The sequence below is a fragment of the Pleurodeles waltl genome, chromosome 11 (genome assembly GCF_031143425.1).
Source record: "Pleurodeles waltl isolate 20211129_DDA chromosome 11, aPleWal1.hap1.20221129, whole genome shotgun sequence".
Lineage (NCBI taxonomy): Eukaryota > Metazoa > Chordata > Amphibia > Caudata > Salamandridae > Pleurodeles > Pleurodeles waltl.
The window spans coordinates 166,277,486-166,300,186 of NC_090450.1; the positions used below are offsets into that span (position 1 = coordinate 166,277,486).

At 45.4% G+C, this 22,701-nt stretch overlaps 1 protein-coding gene across 2 annotated transcripts in view; it reads right to left on the reverse strand.

Annotated features, from left to right (window-relative positions):
• Positions 1–22,701, reverse strand: part of LOC138265535 (arylacetamide deacetylase-like) — a 219,544-nt gene that overhangs the window by 96,951 nt on the left and 99,892 nt on the right. For both annotated transcript variants that reach the window (XM_069213339.1, XM_069213340.1), the window contains exon 3: positions 14,792–14,855. In XM_069213339.1, the coding sequence (XP_069069440.1) occupies positions 14,792–14,855 (64 nt within the window). The remainder of the gene's footprint in view (positions 1–14,791; positions 14,856–22,701) is intronic.

Consider the following 22,701-nt stretch of genomic DNA (forward strand, 5'->3'; position numbering starts at 1 on the left):
GTCCAGACCGAACTGCCAAGCCAGGTCCTCACTGGACCGGAAACAAGCATCCTGGGACCGGTTTCGGGGTTTCACCCCTCATCAGCCAGGCTAGCTTGAATCCAGTGGCATGGGAAGCACGGGACCCACGTCTGGGCATACCCTTCCCACTTAGGGCGACAAAGCAAAAACAACAAGTGATGGACGGAATGCTGAACATTGTCAAACACTCACCCCCAGTCACAGATCTGGGTTTAATCCATCGTTCTTTTGCTCATCATGCCACCCCAGTTTGGACCCAGCCATATGCAAATCAGTCTTGACCCTGTTCCTCATGGGAACAGTCCAGACCGAACTGCCAAGCCAGGTTGTTAATGCCAGCTGATAATTTCTCCAGGATGGGAGAGACTTTCCTCATCTTCAGACAATTGGAGAACACACCATGGGTAAACAAGCTATTCACCTAAGTGGCCCACTATGGTGGCACATGAATAGCCAGTTCTTTGATATTGTTGCCAGGTACTGCATCAGTGAAGTGAATGGATGGTTTAACTTTGGTAAAATTTGTGAAAACTGAAGAGCGAAAATTTTGGTGAAGTGAGATAAGGTCACCTTAGCATTCAGTAGATTGAGGGATTGGTGCCTCAGGTAAGTCAAAGTTGAATTTCTTTCCTTATTCTAATTCATTTTTGAACAACCTGTAAATAATTTCTGGAGTGTAATGGCAAACCTGGTTTATATAACCAATAAAATTAAATGTGAAGAGCACGAAGTCAAACAATTCGGCGAGTTGACTTCATGCTGTAGAGGGCTATGTGTAGGAGCTCCCAGGGATGAGATTCAACAAACTAAGAAACTCATGATTACTGCCCAGTAAATGTGGGTTGTGCGCCCACTAATAACTAGTTTGGTGGGGCGCAATAATTAGTGGATCTGCTTTTGCACCTGATTTAAACTCCCTGGGCACAGACATTTTACATTAATTCAGCAGTTCTGGTGTGCCCAAATTAGTATTCTGCTCAATTTGCCACACTTACTTGCACTACATTTTACCTTCGACACATTGATGGGAAAACTTGTGATAGAGAAATTTTCATCTGATTTATAATCACGATGATTGGGCAGATAGAATACCTATTACTGATTTAGCAATTAGGACCTCAAACATTCTTTCTGCCAAGGCTGATAAAAGAGACTACATCTCAGGTTGTACATGATACATATTCCTTAATTCACAAAGAAAATTTGTGTTGGGTATACGCTGTATATATCATTACAAATACTGGGCTCGTTTTAGATGGAAATGGTTCGACATCAGTGAAAGTGTAAAGGAAATATGCTTATAGCTCTGATGTGGAAACACACAGGACGTTTTAGTACAAGAATAAACATGAATATTAATAGCAAGTGACATCAAACTAATGAAGGCATGAGCCATGAAACATGAACGTAAATAATGATTGCTACTATTCCCATTGATGCATGTACTGAGTGAGGTCACTGATGCTTGCTACTAGCCCCATTGCTGTATTTACTGTGTGTGACCACTGAGGATTGTTTTATGTCCATTTACACCTATACACACTGATGAGTGTTACTAGGTCCATTGATGCATATACTGTGTGGGATAACTCATGTATGTAGCTCAGCCTAGTGGTGCATGCACCATGTGGGAACACTGGTGCTCATCACTTAGCTCATTGATGATAGCACCATATGAGGCAACTGATGCTCCTCAATGGCCCATGATGGATGTATTCTGTGGGATCACTGATGTACATTCATGATATTTTTGGGAATACTGAGCAATAATATTTGCCTGGGATCATTGATGTGTATTGCATCCTGAATCCACTAATTTTTAAATTGTGTGTAATCATTGCCACCCTGCCTTGGGCTACTGATTCGCATTACTGCATTGACTCACATTACTGACAGGGGCCACGGGTGCATATTACTGTCTAAATCCATCGATGGAATTAAGGACTGTGTCAATTGTTCCCTATAATAACTGAAGATTCAATGCATATGCCAGTAAAGATCCCTAATGCATCTTCAGTATATGACCACTTGCCTATGTCATGCAACAATCAATGTAAAGCACCTGCACTTTAAAAAAAATCAGAGCTATTGGCTTTGCCAATGCTTATTCTGTTGTGCAGTTACTCAGCTATAGAATTATTTCCAATCATCATTTTTTTGCTGACTCTTATGGAGTAAATGTAAGGGTGTTGCACAAAACCTCTGCACAACTCTTGTTGAAGTAGGATTGAAGTGATAGTCAAACATGGGCACAGCATATAGAACCCGTACACACTTCAGGAAATCATTTGGATGGAATTGTTGCTCTCCTACCATTCTGCTTGTGTCTAGCAAGGGACAGAGACCTTGTTATGTTGACACTGCATTACACACAGCCTTTGAAGCAAGGTGCTTGCAACCTTCACACACAGCCTCTGTTACCAGTGTATGCCACCCTGCATCTCCAGTCTGGACATGGAGTTCATCTCAAAACAGTGAGAATTCAAAAAATGTCCTTTCTACACTAGGAAGAGGCCAGAAGTAGACAGGCCACCCTTTGTAGGAACTATCCTTTACCTTGAAGCTTGATGTACTTAAATTTATGAGGACATGGCCCTCACCCTGTTGGTGAATTGACTTTCCCTGTCCTACAACAGTTACCATGAAGTGCCTTGTTAGGACAGGCCACTCAATGTCCCCACACCACACTCTTGCATCTCTCTCCTGGGTCTCCCTGCGGGCAGAGAATACTAAACTAATCATCAAAATGTAGTATTCGGATCAGCAGGAGTTAGTACCTTAGTGGACCCTTTCCCTAGACGGTCAGTTTCTGAACTTTACGGCGATGACAAAAGCAATTCAGCCTCCAGGAGGGACAACTTCTTACCTACGTTTGTGGTATTTGTGGCAGCCTATATATACCTAGAGATAGTTACCTGATCCCCAACCAACTCATTAATACCTAATACACAATGGGGAACGGGCAGAGAGTCATCTCCTAGCTGTCCAGGGCCCTTGTCACTCATTATCAGATCTCTCTGCAACCCCTTAGAGACAGTAAGTAATGTTTTCAGGGAGCCAGTGTACACAAAAAAAGTAAATAATTTTTTATTAGTCTTGATAATGAAAAAACAATTTATTCAGACTTGATTCATTTTGAAGAATCTTTTCAAAGTGTGCATGTTTCGCCCCTTGTTGGCATGCAATCCATGGGCTTCTTTAAGGCTTTTCGAAGGTAACACATTAAGGGGGTCATTTTGACCCCGGCGGGCAGCGGTCACCGCCCGCCTGGAGGGAACCGCCATATGGCCGCTCCGCGGTCTGAGGCCATTCTGGCTTTCCCGCTGGGCTGGCGGGCGACCGCCAGAAGGCCGCCCACCAGCCCAGCAGGAAACCCCTCCCCACAAGGAAGCCGGCTCCGAATGGAGCCGGCGGAGTGGGCATGTGCGACGGGTGCAGTTTGCACCCGTCGTGTATTTCAGTGTCTGCTAGGCAGACACTGAAATACACAGTGGGGCCCTCTTACGGGGGCCCCTGCCATGCCCATACCATTGGCATGGGCACGGCAGGGGCCCCCAGGGGCCCCGCGGCACCCCCTACCGCCATCCTGTTCCTGGCGGGCGAACCGCCAGGAACAGGATGGCGGTAGGGGGTGTCAGAATCCCCCATGGCGGCGCAGCAAGCTGCGCCGCCATGGGGGATTCCAAGGGCAGCGGTAAACCGGCGGGAGACCGCAGGTTTACCCTTTCTGGCCGCGGCAGAACCGCTGCGGTCAGAATGCCCTTTGGAGCACCGCCGGTCTGTCGGCGGTGCTCCCGTGGCCGGTGACCCTGGCGGTCACCGGCCGCCAGGGTCTGAATCAGGCCCTAAGTATTACACAAAATTAGAAATAAACCATACAAAATTTCTAGAATTAATAATTAAACAATAAGGAATTTTGTGTAGTGTTGTAGAGTGGTGTATCATAGAGTAGAGTATTGTACTATGGAGTGCTGTCGACTAGAGTGTCGTGGAGTGGGGTGTTGTGAAGTGGAGTGTTGTCTAGTAAAATGTCGTAGTGTGGTACAGGATGGAGCAGAGTGTTGTAGAGTGGAGTGGAGTAAACTGGTAGAGTAAAAAGGCATACAGTGTTATAGAGTGGAGTACAGTATTGTCTAGCAAAGTAGGGTGGAATGGCATAGAGTGGGGTGTTGTACAGTATTGTGTTGTTGAGTTTTCTATCATAGAGTATCATGGCATACAGTGTCAAGGCATTGTGTAGAGTGGCGTGGCGTACAGTGTTGTGGTGTACAGTGGTCTGCAATATAGAGGAGTGGCGTAGAGTTGAGTGGCATAGAGTGGAGTGGTGTATTAGAGGAGAGTATTGTGACTTAGAGCAGAGTGGTGTGTCATAGAGTGGAGTGTCATATCATACAGTGGTGTGTTGTGAAGTGTCCTCCAGTAGAGAGTCATAGAGTGGAGTGGCACAGATTGGAATGGCTTAGAGTGGAATAGTGTAGAGTGGAGTGGCATAATGTGGAGTGATGTATTATAGAGGGAGACTGGAGTGTCATAGAATAGAGTACAGCATTGTGCCATAGAGCGGCACGTTACAGTGGAGGGGCACAGAGCGGTGTAGAGTGGAAAGACATAGAGTGGAATAACAGCGTGGCGTGGCATAGAGTAGAGTGGCATAGCGTGGAATAGCATAAAGTGGACTAGCAAAGAGTGTTGTGGCATAGAGTAGAGAGGCGTAAAGTGGATTAGCATAAAGTGGAATAGCGTAGAGTGGAATAGCTGACTGTAGTGTGATGTGGTTTTAAGTTTTTTAAAAAAGAAACAGAGTGTTGCAGTACTTTCTTGGAATCACCCCGATACCTATTGAAATAAAAAAAAGGATTTATGAAAAATAATAAAACAATACTTTTTATTTTTTTATTATTGTTTTATTGTTTGTCATAAATCTTTGTTTTATCATTTCAAAAGATACCACTGTGCTTCCTAGATAGTACTGCAGTACTCCGTTACCTTTTTTTAAAATATATTTAAAAAATACATTTTCTTCACTACACTTTGTAAAGTGCCTCATTTCTTCCTAAATGTGAAAAAACATAGATATATGGTATATATATATATATATATATATATATATATATATATATATATATATAAAACGCACAAAGAACACAGCCAAAGAGTGGTATAACAAACATGGCTGCCTTTTACTTTTTTTAAGGGCTTTAATTAGCCAGTTATATATTACATTGTCATCGCCATGTATTGTGGTGTACCTCGGCACAACAGGTTTTTGTGCCTTATAACTTTAACTATACTGACAAAATGTACAGATAGTATCAAAAAGGGCCCTTTCCACCCTGTTGGACTTTTTTGCTTATGCAGGGTCATACCCAACCTTTTTGCCTCCTGCCTCCTATCTTTTCTGAACTGTTGCTGTTGGCTTTTGAACTCTGAGCACTTTACCACTGCAAACCAGTGCTAAAGTGCATATGCTCTCTGTGTAAATTGTATGGTTGATTGGTTTATCCATAATTGGCATATTTGATTTACTAGTAAGTCCCTAGTAAGGTGCACTAGAGGTGCCAGGGCCTGTAAATCAAATGCTACTAGAGGGCCTGCAGCACTGGTTGTGCCACCCACATAAGTAGCTCTGTAATCATGTCTCAGACCTGCCATTGCGGTGTCTGTGTGTGTAGTTTTAACTGTAAATTCGACTTGGCAAGTGTACCCACTTGCCAGGCCTAAAGCTTCCCTTTTTTTTTACATATAAGACACCCCTAAGGTAGGCCCTAGGTAGCCCCAAGGGCAGGGTGCAGTGTATGGTTAAGGTAGGACATATAGGCGGTCATTACAACATTGGCGGTAAAAGCCACGTACCGCTGTGCAGAAGACCGCAAACACACCGCCGCGGCCGCGGAAAACTGCGACAGCTATTATGACCCACAGCACAGAATCCTCCAAAATTCAGACACCCACACAGGTCTGCCACACCAAAGGTCAGTGATAAACTGCCGATAACAAAACCTCCACTGTCATGCCAACAGATATACGCCCACACTATCACGACACACAAATCCCCGCTGCGGTCTTTCAACCGCGTTATTCCATTGGCGGTACACACCGCCACGCTCAAAATACACACACATACAAAACACAGCCACATTGGACAATTTGAAACACACACACCTGATACACATACACACACCACTCCCACACACCCAATAATATATAAAACACACACCCACATCAACCACAAACCCTTACGACAACAAATCACGAACAAAGGCCAGAGAGAGACACCACCATCAACAATACAAGTATCCACAGGCACACAACACCATCACCCACATAACTTCCATGCACCACACACTACACACCACTACATATCACTTATCACCCCACACACCACCCCACACATCACTTACACCACCCCATGGCACGGCAACGACACCCCAGGTTCTCGGAGGAGGAGCTCAGGGTCATGGTGGAGGAAATCATCCGGATAGAGCCACAGCTATTCGGATCACAGGTGCAGCACACTTCCATTAAAAGGAAGATGGAGCTATGGCGAAGAATAGTGGACAGGGTCAACACAGTGGGACAGCACCCAAGAAATCAAGAGGACATCAGGAAGAGGTGGAACGACCTACGGGGGAAGGTGCATTACGTGGTTTCAAGACACCACCTGGCGATTCAGTGGACTGGCGGACGACCCCCACCTCCTCCCCCACAACTAACAACATGGGAGGAGCAGGTCTTGGCGATTCTGCATCCTGAGGGCCTCGTAGGAGCAGGTGGAGGAATGGACTCTGGTAAGTCAAATCTTAACTATTACATCCCCCACCCTACCTGCATGCCAGCACATACCCCCACCCTCACTCTCACCCCCATCACTCTAACTCCTCACAAATGTCCCAACATCACAAACCACACATCCTAACCCCAAGCCCTGCATGCAACACAAAGCATGGACACCCATCACTAAAGCATGCCCACTGCACATACCCATACACCCCCCTAAACCATCATCACACAAGGTCCCACACAGGAATGCAAGCACTGGGGTACACAGTCACCCACCCATTGCACACCATGGCACACACAGATGTAATAAACATCCTTTTATACCCCTGCAGGACCCCTACCCAACGTCACCGGACAGGAGGGTCCACACATGTCCACACCACCAACAGTAGAGGCCCACAGTGATGACAGCAGCTCTGTCCAACTGGATCTAGATGACCAGCCCGGCCCATCGGGGACCTTGGGACAGTCGGTTCCCAACACCCAGTCACAGGCCACCACCGAGCTTCTCCCCTCTGGAAACACCAGCACAGCACCCACCCAGCGGGCCCATACCTCCGTCCCCAGGACACATCAATCAGCAGTGTGTCCACCACTACAGGGAACCCAGGATTACCCACCACCCCAACAACAACAGGGACCTGGGGGCAGTGGTAGTGGGCACACGGTCCAGGGGACGGAGGCCCAGGAACACAGGGGAACTGGGAGGGCTGCTGTGCGACAGGGCGCGGACAGGTCCAGGGAACCCACTCTCCACGAGGCCCTCTCCTCCATCATGGGAGCCTACCACCACTCCCAGGAGACGATGGCAACGGTACTGGCCAAGTTTCAGGAGACCCAGCGCCTGCAGGAGGAACAGTATATGGGTTTCAGGGAGGAACTCAGAACCTTCAATTCCACCCTGGGCACCATCGTAGGGGTGCTGAAGGAAGTACTCAACACCAAGATGGACACTGTGGCACTACAAGGGGCCCCTGACTCTAGCCTGGACAATGAACTGCCCACCACCTCCGCCGGCGCTAGTGGACAGGAGGCACCGCCACAGGACCACCACACCAGCACCCCACCCCCTGCAGAGGGAGAACCACCTCGCAAACGATCCCTGAGATCCAGGAACAAGACAGAGAATGATGCCAAGACCCCCGCCAAGAAATGAGACCACCCTGATTGTCATCCTACTGTCCCACTTTGTCACCCTGTCCATCCTTAAACTGCCCCAGCTCCACTTCCTATGCCCATTTGGGCAATGCACCTGTGAGACTAATAGACTGGACTCTGCCATGGACATTCCTCCGCCATCACCCCTCACCATTTTGCTACCCCCTCCAATTTTGAGCACTAAAATAAACACCCTTAAAGCACAAAACAATCTGGAGTTAGTCTGTGATTTCGAAATACTGGATTAGCTATAACTGTGGCAAAAAGCTCTTTCATTTGTAATGTCAACATACCTATGTCACACAGCTCTAGTCCATGAGGAATCAAAGCAGATGTCACACTGTGGGACCCAGATCTGTGAAATCGTAAGGGAAAGTGACAACTCAGTGACCAAAAACTGGGTGAAAACGACAGACAGTGGAGAGGAAGTAGTATTTAAGTACATGTAGTTGGCTTTTTGTATTCTTACCTGTGTTTCACTGGAAATATTGCTGGATCACTGAGTCCCTGTTGTCCATGTCTTCTTCCTCTGCTTCCTCGTCTTCATTGCCCAGAGGCTCCACAGCTGCAACAACACCGCCATCTGGACCATCCTCCTGCAGAAAAGGCACCTGTTGTTGCAAAGCCAAGTTGTGAAGCATACAGCAGGCCACGATGATCTGGCACACCTTCTTTGGTGAGTAGAATAGGGATCCAACTGCCATATGGAGGCACCTGAACCTGGCCTTCAGGAGGCCGCAGGTCTGCTCAATCACCCTCCTAGTTCGCCCATGGGCCTCACTGTAGCGTTCCTGTGCCCTTGTCCTGGGATTCCTCACTGGGGTCAGTAGCCATGACAGGTTGGGGTAACCAGAGTCACCTGCAAATGGCGAGGGACAACTGTTAGACACACACTAACCTGGAGGGATATCCCCAGACCCAGACAACCTTTCCCACTGACTAGCTTCCAGGTGCTCACGTAATAGCCACACATGGTGCCTCTGGAGTTGACCCATCACATAAGGGATGTTGCTACTCCGCAGTATGTAAGCGTCATGCACTTATCCAGGGAACATGGCATTCACATGGGAGATGTACCGGTCTGCCAAACATACCATCTGCACATTCATGGAATGATAACTCTTCCGGTTTCTGTACACCTGTTCACTCCTGTGGGGGGTACCAAAGCCACATGTGTCCCATCAATGGCACCTATGATGTTGGGGATATGTCCAAGGGCATAGAAGTCACCTTTCACTGTAGGCAAATCCTCCACCTGAGGGAAAACAATGTAGCTCCGCATGTGTTTCAGCAGGGCAGACAACACTCTGGCCAACACGTTGGAAAACATAGGCTGGGAAATCCCTGACACGATGGCCACTGTAGTTTGAAATGACCCACTTGCAAGGAAATGGAGCACTGACAGCACCTGCACTTGAGGGGGGATTCCTATGGGATGGCGGATAGCTGGCATCAGGTCTGGCTCCAACTGGGTACACAGTTCCTGGATTGTGGCACAGTCAAGCCTGTATGTGATTATAACATGTCTTTCCCCCATTGTCGACAGGTCCACCAACGGTCGGTACACCAGAGGATGCTGCCATCTCCTCACATGTCCCAGCGGACGGTGCCTATGAAGGACAACAGTGAGCACAGAGTCAAACAACTCAGAGGTACATACCCACAGCTTACACAGAACACCATTCATAATCTAAAAAGTAGCCTATTTGTGTTTTGAGTCTAGGCCTACGGATGTGGGATGCAGTTGAAAATGAAGGCATGTGGGCCCCTGAAATGGCGGCTGCCTGACCTGTAAAGTGGGACAATGGGATGTGAGGTAACTGCGCTGGCGTTGTACACCGTCGCGGTAGGCGGTCGAAGACGGCAGCGCAATGCTGCATTGGTTACCATTGGACCCTATGGGTCCCAGGAGCCAATGACGATGTACGCCAGCGGTGACGGTACGCACCGCCGCGGATGTGACCGCCATTTTCTATCTGTTCAATCACTCGATACCTGATCTTCGACAGGAGAGGACCTACACTGCAAGTGCTGCTGTGACTTCGGTTTGGAAGAGACAATGGCTCGAGTGTCTGGGGAAAGGGCCCCTGCCTTCACATCGGAGGAGTTGGAGAAACTCATGGATGGGGTCCTCCCCCAGTACACGCTACTCTACGGTCCTCCAGACAAACAGGTAAGTACACTGGGAGCATGCTGTAAGGGCTATGCCTGTGTGGAGAGGGGTGGATGTAAGAAGGAAGGGGGGAGAGTGCGGCATGCATGAAATGATGGTGAGTGCATGTGCCACATGGCAAGGGTAGGGATGGGGGCGAATCACTTTGACGGCGCAGTTGGTAATAAGGCAGTTGCAACAAACAAATGCATTCCTGGAGGGCATTCATTCTGGTCAGGCGGCCCTTCAGCGAGCTTTTCAGACTCTGGCCTCAGCACTGATGGCAGCCATTGTCCCTGTGTCTAGCCTCCCCCCTCCAACTTCCTCCACCCAGACCAAATCCCCTGTACCCCAGCCTATCACAAGCACACCTACAGACCAGCATGCACACACGTCAACACACAAGGGAAGCTCAGGCAAACATAAGCACCACACATCCCACAGGCACTCACGCAAGCATCACACACATGCAGACACACCAACATCCACTGCCTCCACTGTGTCCCCCTCCTCCTCGTCTCCCTCCTCCCTCCCAGTCTCGTCTACACACACCTGCATGCACTACCTCTACAGCCACTACTACCATCACCAGCACACCCACCACTACGCCCGCTCACGTGCAGTCACTGACCCACTACCATTCACACGTCCCCTGTGTCCTCTCCCAGTGTGTCTTTGACGCCCCCTCCCAAAATACACAAACGCAGGCACACAACCACCCAACAGCCATCCACCTCACGACAGCCTCCAGCCCATGCACCTTCACCCAAAGTCAGAAAACGAACACCTCCTACAACCACAACCTCTTCCTCCACTCCCAAACCCCCTCCAGCTACCCGTCCCAGTGTCTCCCAAAAACTTTTCCTGTCCAACCTTGACCTCTTTCCCACACCTCCCCCACCCGCCTGTCTCCTAGGTCCCGAACTAGCACCTCAGCCACAAAATCTCAGGGACCAGTGGTGCCTGTAGTTACCGGAATCTGGAGTGCACCGGCTACCAGGGCAGCCAGTGTGGCACGGAGCCACAGCACAGATAGTCCCCCACCTGTGAAGCATCAAAAGTTGGCCAGTGCCCGGCGGGAGAGGGGGAAGACTCCAGCCACCAAAGCGGCTCCCGGGGGTACAGGTGGGAGTGTGGAGTCAGCTGCGACACCTTCCAAGGTGGGGAAGGGACACAAGAAACTCAGAAAGTCTGGGAAGAGCAGCACAGCGGAGAAGACCGCCTTCATCCCCGCCACAAGCCCCGCTGGGCCAGGAAGGACCGCCAGCAAAAGCCCCGCTGGGACAGAGAGGACCGCCAGCACAAGCCCCGCTGGGCCATGAAGGACTGCCAGCAAAAGCTCCGCTGGGACAGAGAGGACCGCCAGCACAAGCCCCGCTGGGCCATGAAGGACCCCCAGCACCAGCCCCGCTGGGGCAGAGAGGACCGCCAGCACAAGCCCTGCTGGGACAGAGAGGACCACCAGCACAAGCCCCGCTGGGCCATGAAGGACCGCCAGCAGCTGAGTCACTGCAAAGAAGACCGCCGCTCCAAGCACCACTGAACAGGGCACTGTCGTCTCAAGCACTGCTGAACAGGGCACCGCCGTCTCAAGCAACGCTGGCCCATGAGCGCCAAGGGCACTGACGCTACTGAGTCTGTTACGGGCAGAATGAAGCATGCCCCCTCCAGAACCAGTGGAGAGGTCCATCCACTACCCCTGTCCTTAGCAGGATGAAGCACTCTGGGCACCATGCCCCCTCCAGAACCAGTGGCGAGATCCATCCACTACCTCTGTCCTTAGCAGGATGAAACACTCTGGGCATCATGCCCCCTCCAGAGGCTCCGGAGACTGTTATCCACTTGAGAGACTGTGGCTTTGCACTCCCCAGGATGGAACAGTGGGCAACCACCCACTGTAGAGACTTGAGAGACTGTGGCTTTGCACTCCCCAGGATGGAACAGTGGGCAACCCACCCACTGTAGAGACTTGAGAGACTGTGGCTTTGCACTCCCAGGATGGAACAGTGGGCAACCCACCCACTGTAGAGACTTGAGAGACTGTGGCTTTGCACTCCCCAGGATGGACCAGTGGGCATGTGGCCCTCTCGTGGATTTGGTGTTGTGCACTCAACCGGCTGAGGTGCCCCCCCTTTCCATACCCCTGAGGTGCCTGTTTTGTTGCTCTCTGATGCCCCTGCAGTGTTCTCTCCGTCATGGTCGGGGATCTTGTGTGGGCCTCGCCCATACCGTGTGGGCCCAGTGTTCCATGGACTTAATTGGAGCACTACCTGGACTACTATACTTGGTATATATTTTGTACATGGTGTATATATATATTTTTGCCTACTTGACTTTAATATATTACAATGGTTACACTAATTTTCTATTGTCTTTGCATTCTTCCGGGGAGGTTAGGGGTTGTAACTGTGATGTATCAATATGTATTGGTGTGTGTGTTGTAGTGGGTGAGGGTGGGGGTGTTGCGTGTGTGTGTCCCTGTTTTTTCCCTCCCCCCTCCCCTGTGTCGTAAGTGCAGTACTCACCGTGGTCTTCGCCGCCGGCGTTCGTGCTCCTGGTAGAGCAGCAGGAAGACAATCGCAGGGAGAATTTGGAGTTCCAGGTCCATGGTGTCCTAGTTCCTCGTGGGGTGTGTAGAGGTGAGCGTTTTCCCTTCGAAATCCTGTTTCCGCCGTGTTTTTATCCGCGGTGAATCCACCCCGGAAAGGTGGCGGATTGGCCTCTTGTGATACTGTGGGCGGTACTTTGTCCTCCGCCTGTCTGTTGGCAGTGACCGCTGCGATGTTTGTTTGTACCGCCATGGTGGTCGGAGTGTTAAAGTGGCTGTCTTTGTTGGCGGTTTCCGCCACGGTCGTAATTGCAAAATTTTTACCGCCGGCCTGTTGGCGGTCTTACCGCCGCTTTAACACTGACTGCCAGGGTTGTAATGACCACCATAGTAATATGTTTTATATGTCCTGACAGTGAAATATTGCTAAATTCGTTTTTCACTGTTGCAAGGCCTGTCCCTCTCATAGGTTAACATGGGGGCTACCTTTAAATCTGATTAAAGTGTAGATTCCCTGGGGAGTGGATGGACATGTGGAGTTAGGGGTCTCTGAGCTCAAAATTTAAAAATACATATTTTAGTAAAGTTGATTTTAAGATTGTGTGTTTGAAAATGCCACTTTTAGAAAGTGAGCGTTTTCGTGCTTATACCATTTCTGTGACTCTGCCTGTTTGTGGATTCCCTGTCTGGGTTAGTTTGACAGTTGGGCTGGTTGCACCTCACACTAGACAGTGACACAAAGGGAGCTGGGGTAGAGTCTGCATTTCCTGATGAGCCATCTGTGCTAGGAGGGAGTGGAGGAGGGGTCACTTACACCTGAAAGGGCTGTACCTGTCGTCACACAATGCAGTCTCCGACCCCCTGGTGAGTGTCTGGGGCCTGGCCTGGGCAAGGCAGGATTTCACATTCAAAAGAGACTTTACTTTGAAGTAGCCCTACTTCAAAGGAGAAATTGGGTATAGGAAGGGCACCCAAAACCACAGACTTTAGATCACTTCTGGACATCAAGAGGAACCTCTGCCTGGAGAAGAGCTGAAGAGCTGAGGAGAAGTGCTGCCCTGCCTGTGACTGTGCTTTGTGGAGCTATCCTGCAGTTGCTGCTTCTGCCACAAAAGGACCCCTTTTTTTTGCTTTGTGACCTTTTACTAATCACAATGAAACTTTTCAACATCTGCCAATCTGCCAATGTAGATAAAGGTCTACAAAGTATTTTGGAAATTCATGAAACAGTGGCAAAATTATTACCAAGCGAAGCTCTGAGGAAATCCTATCTCTTGGAATCCTAAGTATGGGCCACTCGATATATGTATAATCTTGGTTTTATGTTTGTGCTTATGTATTTTATTATGCTGGATTGCACCGAATAAAATAAAGGTATTGAAGCTATTGACTGACAGAAATTGGCAGGCAAGACAACTGCTTTGCATTTGAGCCCTAAATAAAACATTAAAAACAGCCTGTCATAGAGAAAAATCATAACACGACATACTGATTTCTGCACTCAATGTATCTCTGAGATGATTCAGAAAACTTTTAAAATGTAAAATAGTCCCTAATACCTTGCAAAGAATTCATTTTGTCAGAGGTGGAATAATACATCAATAGACAACAGCATAAAATATTTCTCTGGATGAAGCCAAAGTCCACTCTTTGTATAGTTGAAATAACTGGTAACAATATGTTATGGAGCCAAATGCGATGTTATGCCAGACCTAAAAATGTGGTTAACTTTTGTGGAGCTTCCAATTCACATCATATAATGAGTGGGCCACGATGATTCTCATCGAAATGGAACTAATGTGGATACCACTTTGAAAATACAAATGGCACCTCGACATAAACTTAGTTCCACCAGTTTTTTCCCCATTACCATGCCAGAAACAGATGTTATTTATAAAATGATATTATTGATAATTTCAGCATAAAATATTGGATGACTCGGAAAGGCTACACACCTCTTAACTCTTTGTAATTTCAGTTACTGACCGCAACAGTTAGTGCCTATAATCTAAGGTTGAACAAATAACGACTCGTTTCCCTAAAGAGGTAATTTGTATGCATTAACATCAGGTAAAGAAAATATAAGTACTAGTTTTGCACATGTAACAATATAGGAACAGCAAATGACTTACTCAACTGACACAACAATTGCATTTAATCTGTTTGCGATCGATCTCGTCAGAAAGTCGTATAAATCTGCAATCAAGTAAAAAGAAATCACTTGTAAAATTCACATTAATATACTGATAAACAGTGAAATTGTAGTGCAAGAACGTAAGAAGATGTATCCACTGGTGTCCTGGACACTGAGGAGACAGACTCCATATAGTTTAACACATAATAATGTATCCATGTGCATTGCGCTGCTAAGCGATTCTTTGGGACTATACATAAACCTCCGTGTTTGCCTAAAATCAAATGTTTGACTATGGATATGCATGTGTACGAAATTGGGTAATAGGTTGGGGGGGACCACTCAGTCAACAATCACATTCCTTGCCAGGGTGAACCACAAAGGTCACTAAATCATTATGTGCTTGAACCTCTGGTAGCTTGGCCCAAAAGCAGTCAGGCTTAGCCTTGGGGCAATGTGTAAAGTATTTGAGTAGCACACAAACAACAATAAAGTAAAAACACAACACAAGCAAAATTGCAAGCCAATTTAGTAAAACAGAGTACATTTTATTAAATAAAATGATACCAGAACAGCAATCCCATTCAGTTTCAAAGTTTTAAGTGAAAATAACACCTATAAGCACAAAGATGCCCTCGCAGCCTTCAGGTCACGCTAGATAGGGAGGAAGTCATAAGTTCAGGCAAACTACAATGGAGCAGATACAGGAACCATCTCAGTCCCAGTGAAGCCCGATGCAAAGAGTTCTGTTGAATGTGGAGGATGCTGTGATGAGCAGGTGGATCGTTGAAGATGGACGTCAGTGTAGATCAAAGAGCAGGCCGGGCAACGTGGGTTGACATCGCTGCAGTGCGAAGAGCCAGGCGGGTGTTGTGAACTGTCATTGCTGTAGCTTTGGGTTGGCGGTTACTACAGGCTGTTGTTGCTGTAGCGCAGTGCGGCTTTCACATTACCAGTTGTTAATCTAGCATGAAGAGTAGGTCTCCCGGAAACGTTGTGGTGTTGATCATCGTGAAGGGTATAGTTTTAGCATGATCTGGCCTGTTCATAGTCACTAGGAGCCCTAACTTCAGTATTTTCATCTTGTCCTTTAGGAGGAGTGCACTTTGATACCAGCCAAGGGTCCAAGACCTAAGGACGCACCTCTTGGAGGTCAGGGACTCACTACAGCAGAGGACAGCAGGACTCAGGAAGGTCCAGTTGTAGGTCCAGGTGCATCCAGGTATCACAGATCTGCTGTGCACTTGTAGGGCAGCCTCTGAATCTTGTTGTGTCCCTTTAGCGCACACAGGAGGCCAGCCAACAGACCCATGATGTCACTATGATTAGCCTGCGATGAAAGCAATTAGGTCAAGGCTTCTTTATCAGACAGCAAGGCAGTTCTTTAGCAGCAGGGCAGTCCTCTGGCAGCAAGGCTGTTTCTTCTAGAGGTCCTGGAGTGTTATGATGTTGGGGAGACTCTCTGTCCTTCCCCCACATCTGTTTATAGAACATTCTTCCCCTGTCAAGGCTCCAAAATGTCTGGGGTGAGAAAAAGGCAGGATAGGTCTGCTGTCAGGTACCTTTATGTGTGTAGGAAGCAAAGCCCTTAAAATTGTAAGCGGGGATGAGTACGGTCCCTTTCCAGGCCAAACAGACTTTTGAAGTGAGCAGTTTTAGAGTATCAATGCCATTGTAGAGTATTCCATATAAAGCAGCTGCCCCTGCCTAAAACTTGGGAACTATGGGCCATATGTACGAACACTTTTTCCCATAGACACAGAATTGGTAAAAACCTTTGCTACATCTGGCCATATATGTATATATTTTTACAGTAAAAAAAAAAGGTCAACCTCTTGTTATGGTTAATAATTGAAGCTAAAAAAGCACTGATTTTCACAACTTATAATTACGACCACAATTCATAGCTCACACAAAAGCCATTCAAACGATAACCCTCACAACACTTGCAATTCTAATGCCCTTACCCTTAAAGCAAGAGATATATAAATAAGCCACTTTATTATAATACATCTCATATTACAATTATCACTTAAAACAGGTTGACTATGAATGTAGGGTCATTTATTGGCTTAAGTATGTGTTGGTACCATTTTACTTTTAGGTGATGTTATATCTTGGTGTATATAATCTTGTAAGGTCATGAGTATTGCACTTGATATGTGAGGTATGGTTTTACTGACTGGATTGCAAATTATAGATTGTGGTCCTAACCATAACTTGAAAATGTCAACTGTTTTTGGTTCTAATTCAAAACCATAAATGCACTATAACTGCATTTTAAGTGAATTTCTAAAGGTTGTTTTTAAACATAACAAACCTGACAACTACTTCACTTTAGTCTGTAGTTTTTCCAGTCATTCTTTTAATCAGATACTACATCCAAAAGATCTGTGCACCCTAACTTCCACAGACATTTGTCCTAGCTGCGCATGGGTAGGGGTTGGCTGGAGGCCATGTGAATTGCCCAACTCTCTGTGTTTGGCCAACTTTTATTGTTTATGGCCATTGGCCAGGCACAGCATGAGTTGACTGCAGTGCCTCATATCTGGCTAAACCGCTAACCATAGTGCTGGTTGGTCACATGGTCTGGCCACCATCCAGACCTTCTTTCCTAAGACTAGATTATTGATACCAGTCTACCTCTGCATGTACCTCGTCCTGTTAACTGCAAATGTAGTCTATCTGAGCCTGATTGACGAAGATAAACTTGCATGTTTGTTTGTTTACTCTTTTTCAGTATTCACAAAACTGTGATTTAATAGCAACTTTATGACTGTGAAGATTCCGCAGTTGGGGCGGAGAACCTGGCATTTCAAAATATAGGCGTGAATGATCTTTTTGTGAGTGGAGTTCTCCATGTAAGTTTACCTCTGTGAATCAGACACCCTGTGTCTATATGTTAACACACAAAAACAGAAAATAATTAGAATTTACTTTTGTAAACTTTTTTTGGACACAAACATTGCTGGAAGAGCTGAAATGTGCTGACATACATGCATGCGTGTCACAGTTGCCCTTTGCAGTTGGCCATGCAGTTTTATCTGGGGCCCCTTGTGTTGTGCCCCAGTAAAAATTACTTCTAGAAACGTCAGTGGATGCAGATGACATCTACATATTGCTGAGCTCATATATGCTCAAAGGTTGCAATGAAAAAATCCTGAACCCTGGGTCCTATGGAACCCAAGCTCAAGTTACATGTTGTGTGGAAGAGAATGTCAACAACTAACCATTGTCTTGATAGACAAATACATAAGGCAACATTCTAAAATGAGTGGTAATAACAAAACAAAAATACTGGTTGCTCTAGGCTTAGAGTTTCTTTCACACCCAACTATTACTTTAGAGGTGACCAACGAGAAATAACCTGTTCCAGGGGTTACTGGCCCTGAGTCTGCATATATGGATATGCCCATTGGACAGTTTTGAATGCAGAATTCCAATCGTGCAGGACCTACTAGTTCATGGTTGACATAATCAGGAGTATTATCATTAACAAAGTGGCATGTACTAACATTCCTGTAGACACCTCCATTAGCACAGTTGTAGCAACCTTTTTGTCATTTACATACCTAATCGTCAATTTTGAAATCACCCTCTTTTGGAAGAAGAGCAGATCCAGATACATTTAAAAAAACCTTATTGGGGACCGTTAAATCATCTGTCAAATGTCGAAAGAAAAGAACAGCAATTTATCCTTATTGCATGTGTCGTACCATATGGCTTGACAGATATTGATCCTTTAAGTATTAACAAATATAAAAAGAATGATTGCAAATTAGAGGCGCATTCAAATAATCTTTAGATGTTGTGCAAAAATCCTGAGTTCAATGTCCCCACTTTTTAAAAAAAAATTCTTAACTCGTTAACTGACACTCCACAGTTAACAGAAAATGCACGTTTTTGCAATTACAATTCTATGCTGTGAATATACTGCGTGTCAGGTTTGGTAAGAAAGATTGTATGATATCTTTAAAATCGAAATGTCCTGCCTCCTAGTACGCCTATTGTCAGTAAATATTGTAGGAGATCTTTAATTGACTTCACTGCTGACATCTAAAAATAGGTAATTGAGGACGAAATGAAAAATTATGGGTTATGGAAAGCAGCACAATGAAATGGAAATACAAAAAATGTGTTTTAAAGGGGATGTATTATGAACAGTTTGAATCATCAAATCACATGAGAATGGGATGACAATTTATGCAGTGAATGAATGGTAACTAATATGGTGGTGTGAACAATAGAAATAGACCAAACCCTCAAGTTGTTGTAGCTTTGTATGAATCAGCCTGGAACTTGATTTACAGTTTTTCTGCAATTATTTGTGAACTTCTAAATGGATTTATTGATGCACATTTCATTGTTGCCAGACATGCAGGAATGGTTTTGATGTTTTCTTTATCATTTAGATTTATTGTTACTTTCTGTAAAATGCTATTTATTTCTGAATAGTACTGGTTGTCAAGTAAAGTTTTATGAGCTGGTTATTATAGGAATGAAAATAATATAGGAAATAGAAAGATATTGTCCGTTAGCAATATTAATTGGATTAAATACATAATACACTGTTACTGTATTGTTCTTTTTGAGCTGTGGATTGGAAAAAGAATATGTTTCCAAGTAACATGAGCACTCTAATGTGCACCTCACTTACCAAGGGAAGAACACAATTGTATGATTGCTGTCAACTATCGTTAAGTTCAGATTTAATTAAGAGGAGGGGGCACTGCCACTATTTGACCTTTTAGTTTGGGATCTGCCTAGATGTTTTCACTATGCATCAGCACTTTAAATATAATGCCAATATTTAAGAAGAGGAAATTGGGAGATTTAAAAAAAAATCATTGTGAGTATGTATTTCTCTCACTGACTTCTGTTGAAAGAGATGCAATTTTAGTCAGGAGTCAGCCAAACTGAAGCCATATTTGGCTAAACAAATTGGGAGTCTCCCACCGGAATTGGGGCTATTGGCATGTTAGTAAGGGATGTCTGTTGTCGGAGGTAACTTAATGACCTTTCTATGGAGAGCTGACTAAAAAATACAATTGTGTAATTGTTATCAATTAAAATTATGTTAAGATCGAACCAAAGGAATATCACTGTTACATTGCTGGAGTTTTATTTTCCAATGTGTTGTAGTTTTTACACCATACTTTGGCACTTTGACAAATTAGATAGATGGGAGTTAGAGGCAATTGGGTGACAGTTCTGAAGAAAATAATTGAATACTTCATAGGACCAACTGATAAAATAGTGGATTCTACATAAAAATTATTATCAATGGAACTAAATGTGCGACGGTCAGTTGCTACCATTGTGATATGAATAACTAAGAAGTTGGTGTAACAGTGATATATTGATTATGCTAATGTTTGTGTTTGAATTAAATCATTAGGCTTCATTAACCAATAATAGTGATGAGAGGAGTGGAGAATAGCAATCAGAATTTGGAATAATTAGGAGAAGTTAACATGATGAAAAATGGTGAAAACAAAGAGTGCATGGTCTAGTTGCTTTAGCATTGACAGTAATAAGGGACTGACTGGCTATGCACTTATATATGTATAATGTGGGAAGTGGACTCATGGTTCAATTGAAGCAACAGCATAAACGCATCTGCCATGTTATTGCATATGTTTTTAACCTTTTTGTGTGATCAATGAACACAGGTGTTTTTTTCAGCTCTGGAAGGCTGTTGTGATTCCAGTTGGGTATATGCGTTTATAATTATCTATCTAGCTATTTATATATGTATTTATATATATATATTTTACCTACTGGCTGTCATCATTAGGTAGTTATAGTTAGATATTTTTTATAGACGGAGTGTGTTTTGACTTTCTAATAACTTTGGCCCCATTTGATGAATCTTCACAAAACTTTCTAAAAAAAACATTTCATGCACTTAAGCTCCTTCCTGGAAAGTGTCAAGTTGATTTGTCACGCGGGGGCTGGGAAAAAGGATGTGGTTCCAAAATGTAAAGTCCTCATGCATTTCCATAGACTACTTTAGACACTGCTACAGCAAAAACAGCTGAACGAAATTACCCCAAATTTTGTAAGTGCACTACCGCTGGTAAACATATTCTATCAAAAGTTTAGTGAGTTAAAAACTGTTTATAGTAGTGCATGTTTTTTTATATAGGTTTTCAGAGGTAGAGTTTAGAATGTAGGGCCAGATGTAGCAAAGGGTTTTTCCCATTCTGTGTCAATGGGAAAATGTGTTTGTACATATGGCCCGTAGAGAGATATCACCATTTGGACATTGTGTTAAAAAATAAATGTTCAATCTGTATGTACCTGTAAGTAAAAGAGGCATTGCTTCTGAATGTTGGAAAGTGGATTGTTGGTAAGGACAGGCAAGTAGCTGCACTTAGCAACAGACTACAAACCCCCACTAGGCCCAGTCAAGGTCTCAATAAATCAATCCTTGTTCAACCCTTGGTAGCTTGGCCCACAAGCAGTTAGGCTAAACTTATGAGACAAGTGTGTAAATATCAACAAAACAATAAATAAGCAAAACACAACACACAATAAAAATCCAACACCACTTAATAAAATAGAAAATATTTTTATCTTTAAAATGGCACCAACATGACAAAAATCCAATGTAGGGAACCAGAGATATTACATTTTTAAAGTTTAAAGGTAAAAACTGCTTTCTAGCACCAAAAACCAAAAACCAAAAGCGCCAACCTGGGACATCTGTCGTACTCGACCGGGGCAAAGTCAAAAGTTGAGGCCGACCACTATGGAACTCTCCTCAGATACACTGCCCGGGAGGCGCAGTCAAGATTTTACCTTCTGACTTAGAAACTTTTTCAGAGCTTTTCTTCCACAATGTTTGGCGGCCTCCTCAACAAGCCAATTTTGATGCAACGTCATCAGATTGCCTTTCCGCGAGTCCCCAGTCAATTACTGGATGTCTGGGGCTCCAGAGATATTCAGTGGGATGAACCTGAAATTCTGTCTGGGTAGTGTTTGACGTTGGCCGGCTTGACTCCTGACGTTGGGTTGGTCCACTTATGGAGCTTTTTTTCCAAAATTGCTCCAAACATCTCCAAACTTCTGGATCTTCTTCCAGAAGTACTTTTTTGGGCCTCAAAATGTCCACAAACTCACTCCAAGGTTCCAGAAACTCTGGGTTGCTTGCTCCTTGGAGGTTGGGACTGCAATTCCCAGAATGCACCTGGTCAGAATCCTCAAATGACGGCTAGACACCGGTCAGCAATGCTGTTCTTGCAGGACTTGATGCAGGGGGCTCTGGATGGCTCCTTTGTTCCTATTGCTTACAAGGAGACCTCTCCTGGAGTTGCAGAAGCAAGGCAAAGTCCTTTTCTTGTTGCCGAATGTGTGCAGCTGATACAGTTCTTGTGGGTGCAGCGTCCAGCCACGGGTCAGGGGTCCAGCAGGGTAGTCGTTCTTCTTCTTGTATCTTCTTTCAGCATGGATATGAATTGTGGGGCAGCTCTGCCATATTTATCCTTGCACCTGAGGGTAGAAAGCAGGGTGGGGGGCTCCTGTCACATCAAGTGCAGACTACCACCCTTTTGAGTGACCACTTCCTGGGAAGTGTGGCAAAGATCAATTCCAAGGAGCAACATTCTTCAAAAATACAATATGCCAAAAATTAAATATTAGAATTTAGATCTGGCTCCGTTCACCCACTGGTGTGGCTAAGTTTCCCTTAATGCACCCTTTTCCAGCCCCTCTCTTAATAAAATCAGGGAGCTCCTGGCTGTCTGGGATTGCACTAATTGAGGGAGGTCCATTTTCTGTCTTTCTGTCCCAAGTGACTTTCCCCCTTTGAAGACCAGTTTTGCTTCTCTAGCCCCATCCTGTCTTGCTATCTGCTGTAGCAGTTCTCCGCACACCAGATGCCTCCTTTGTTTCAGCCCAGGCCAC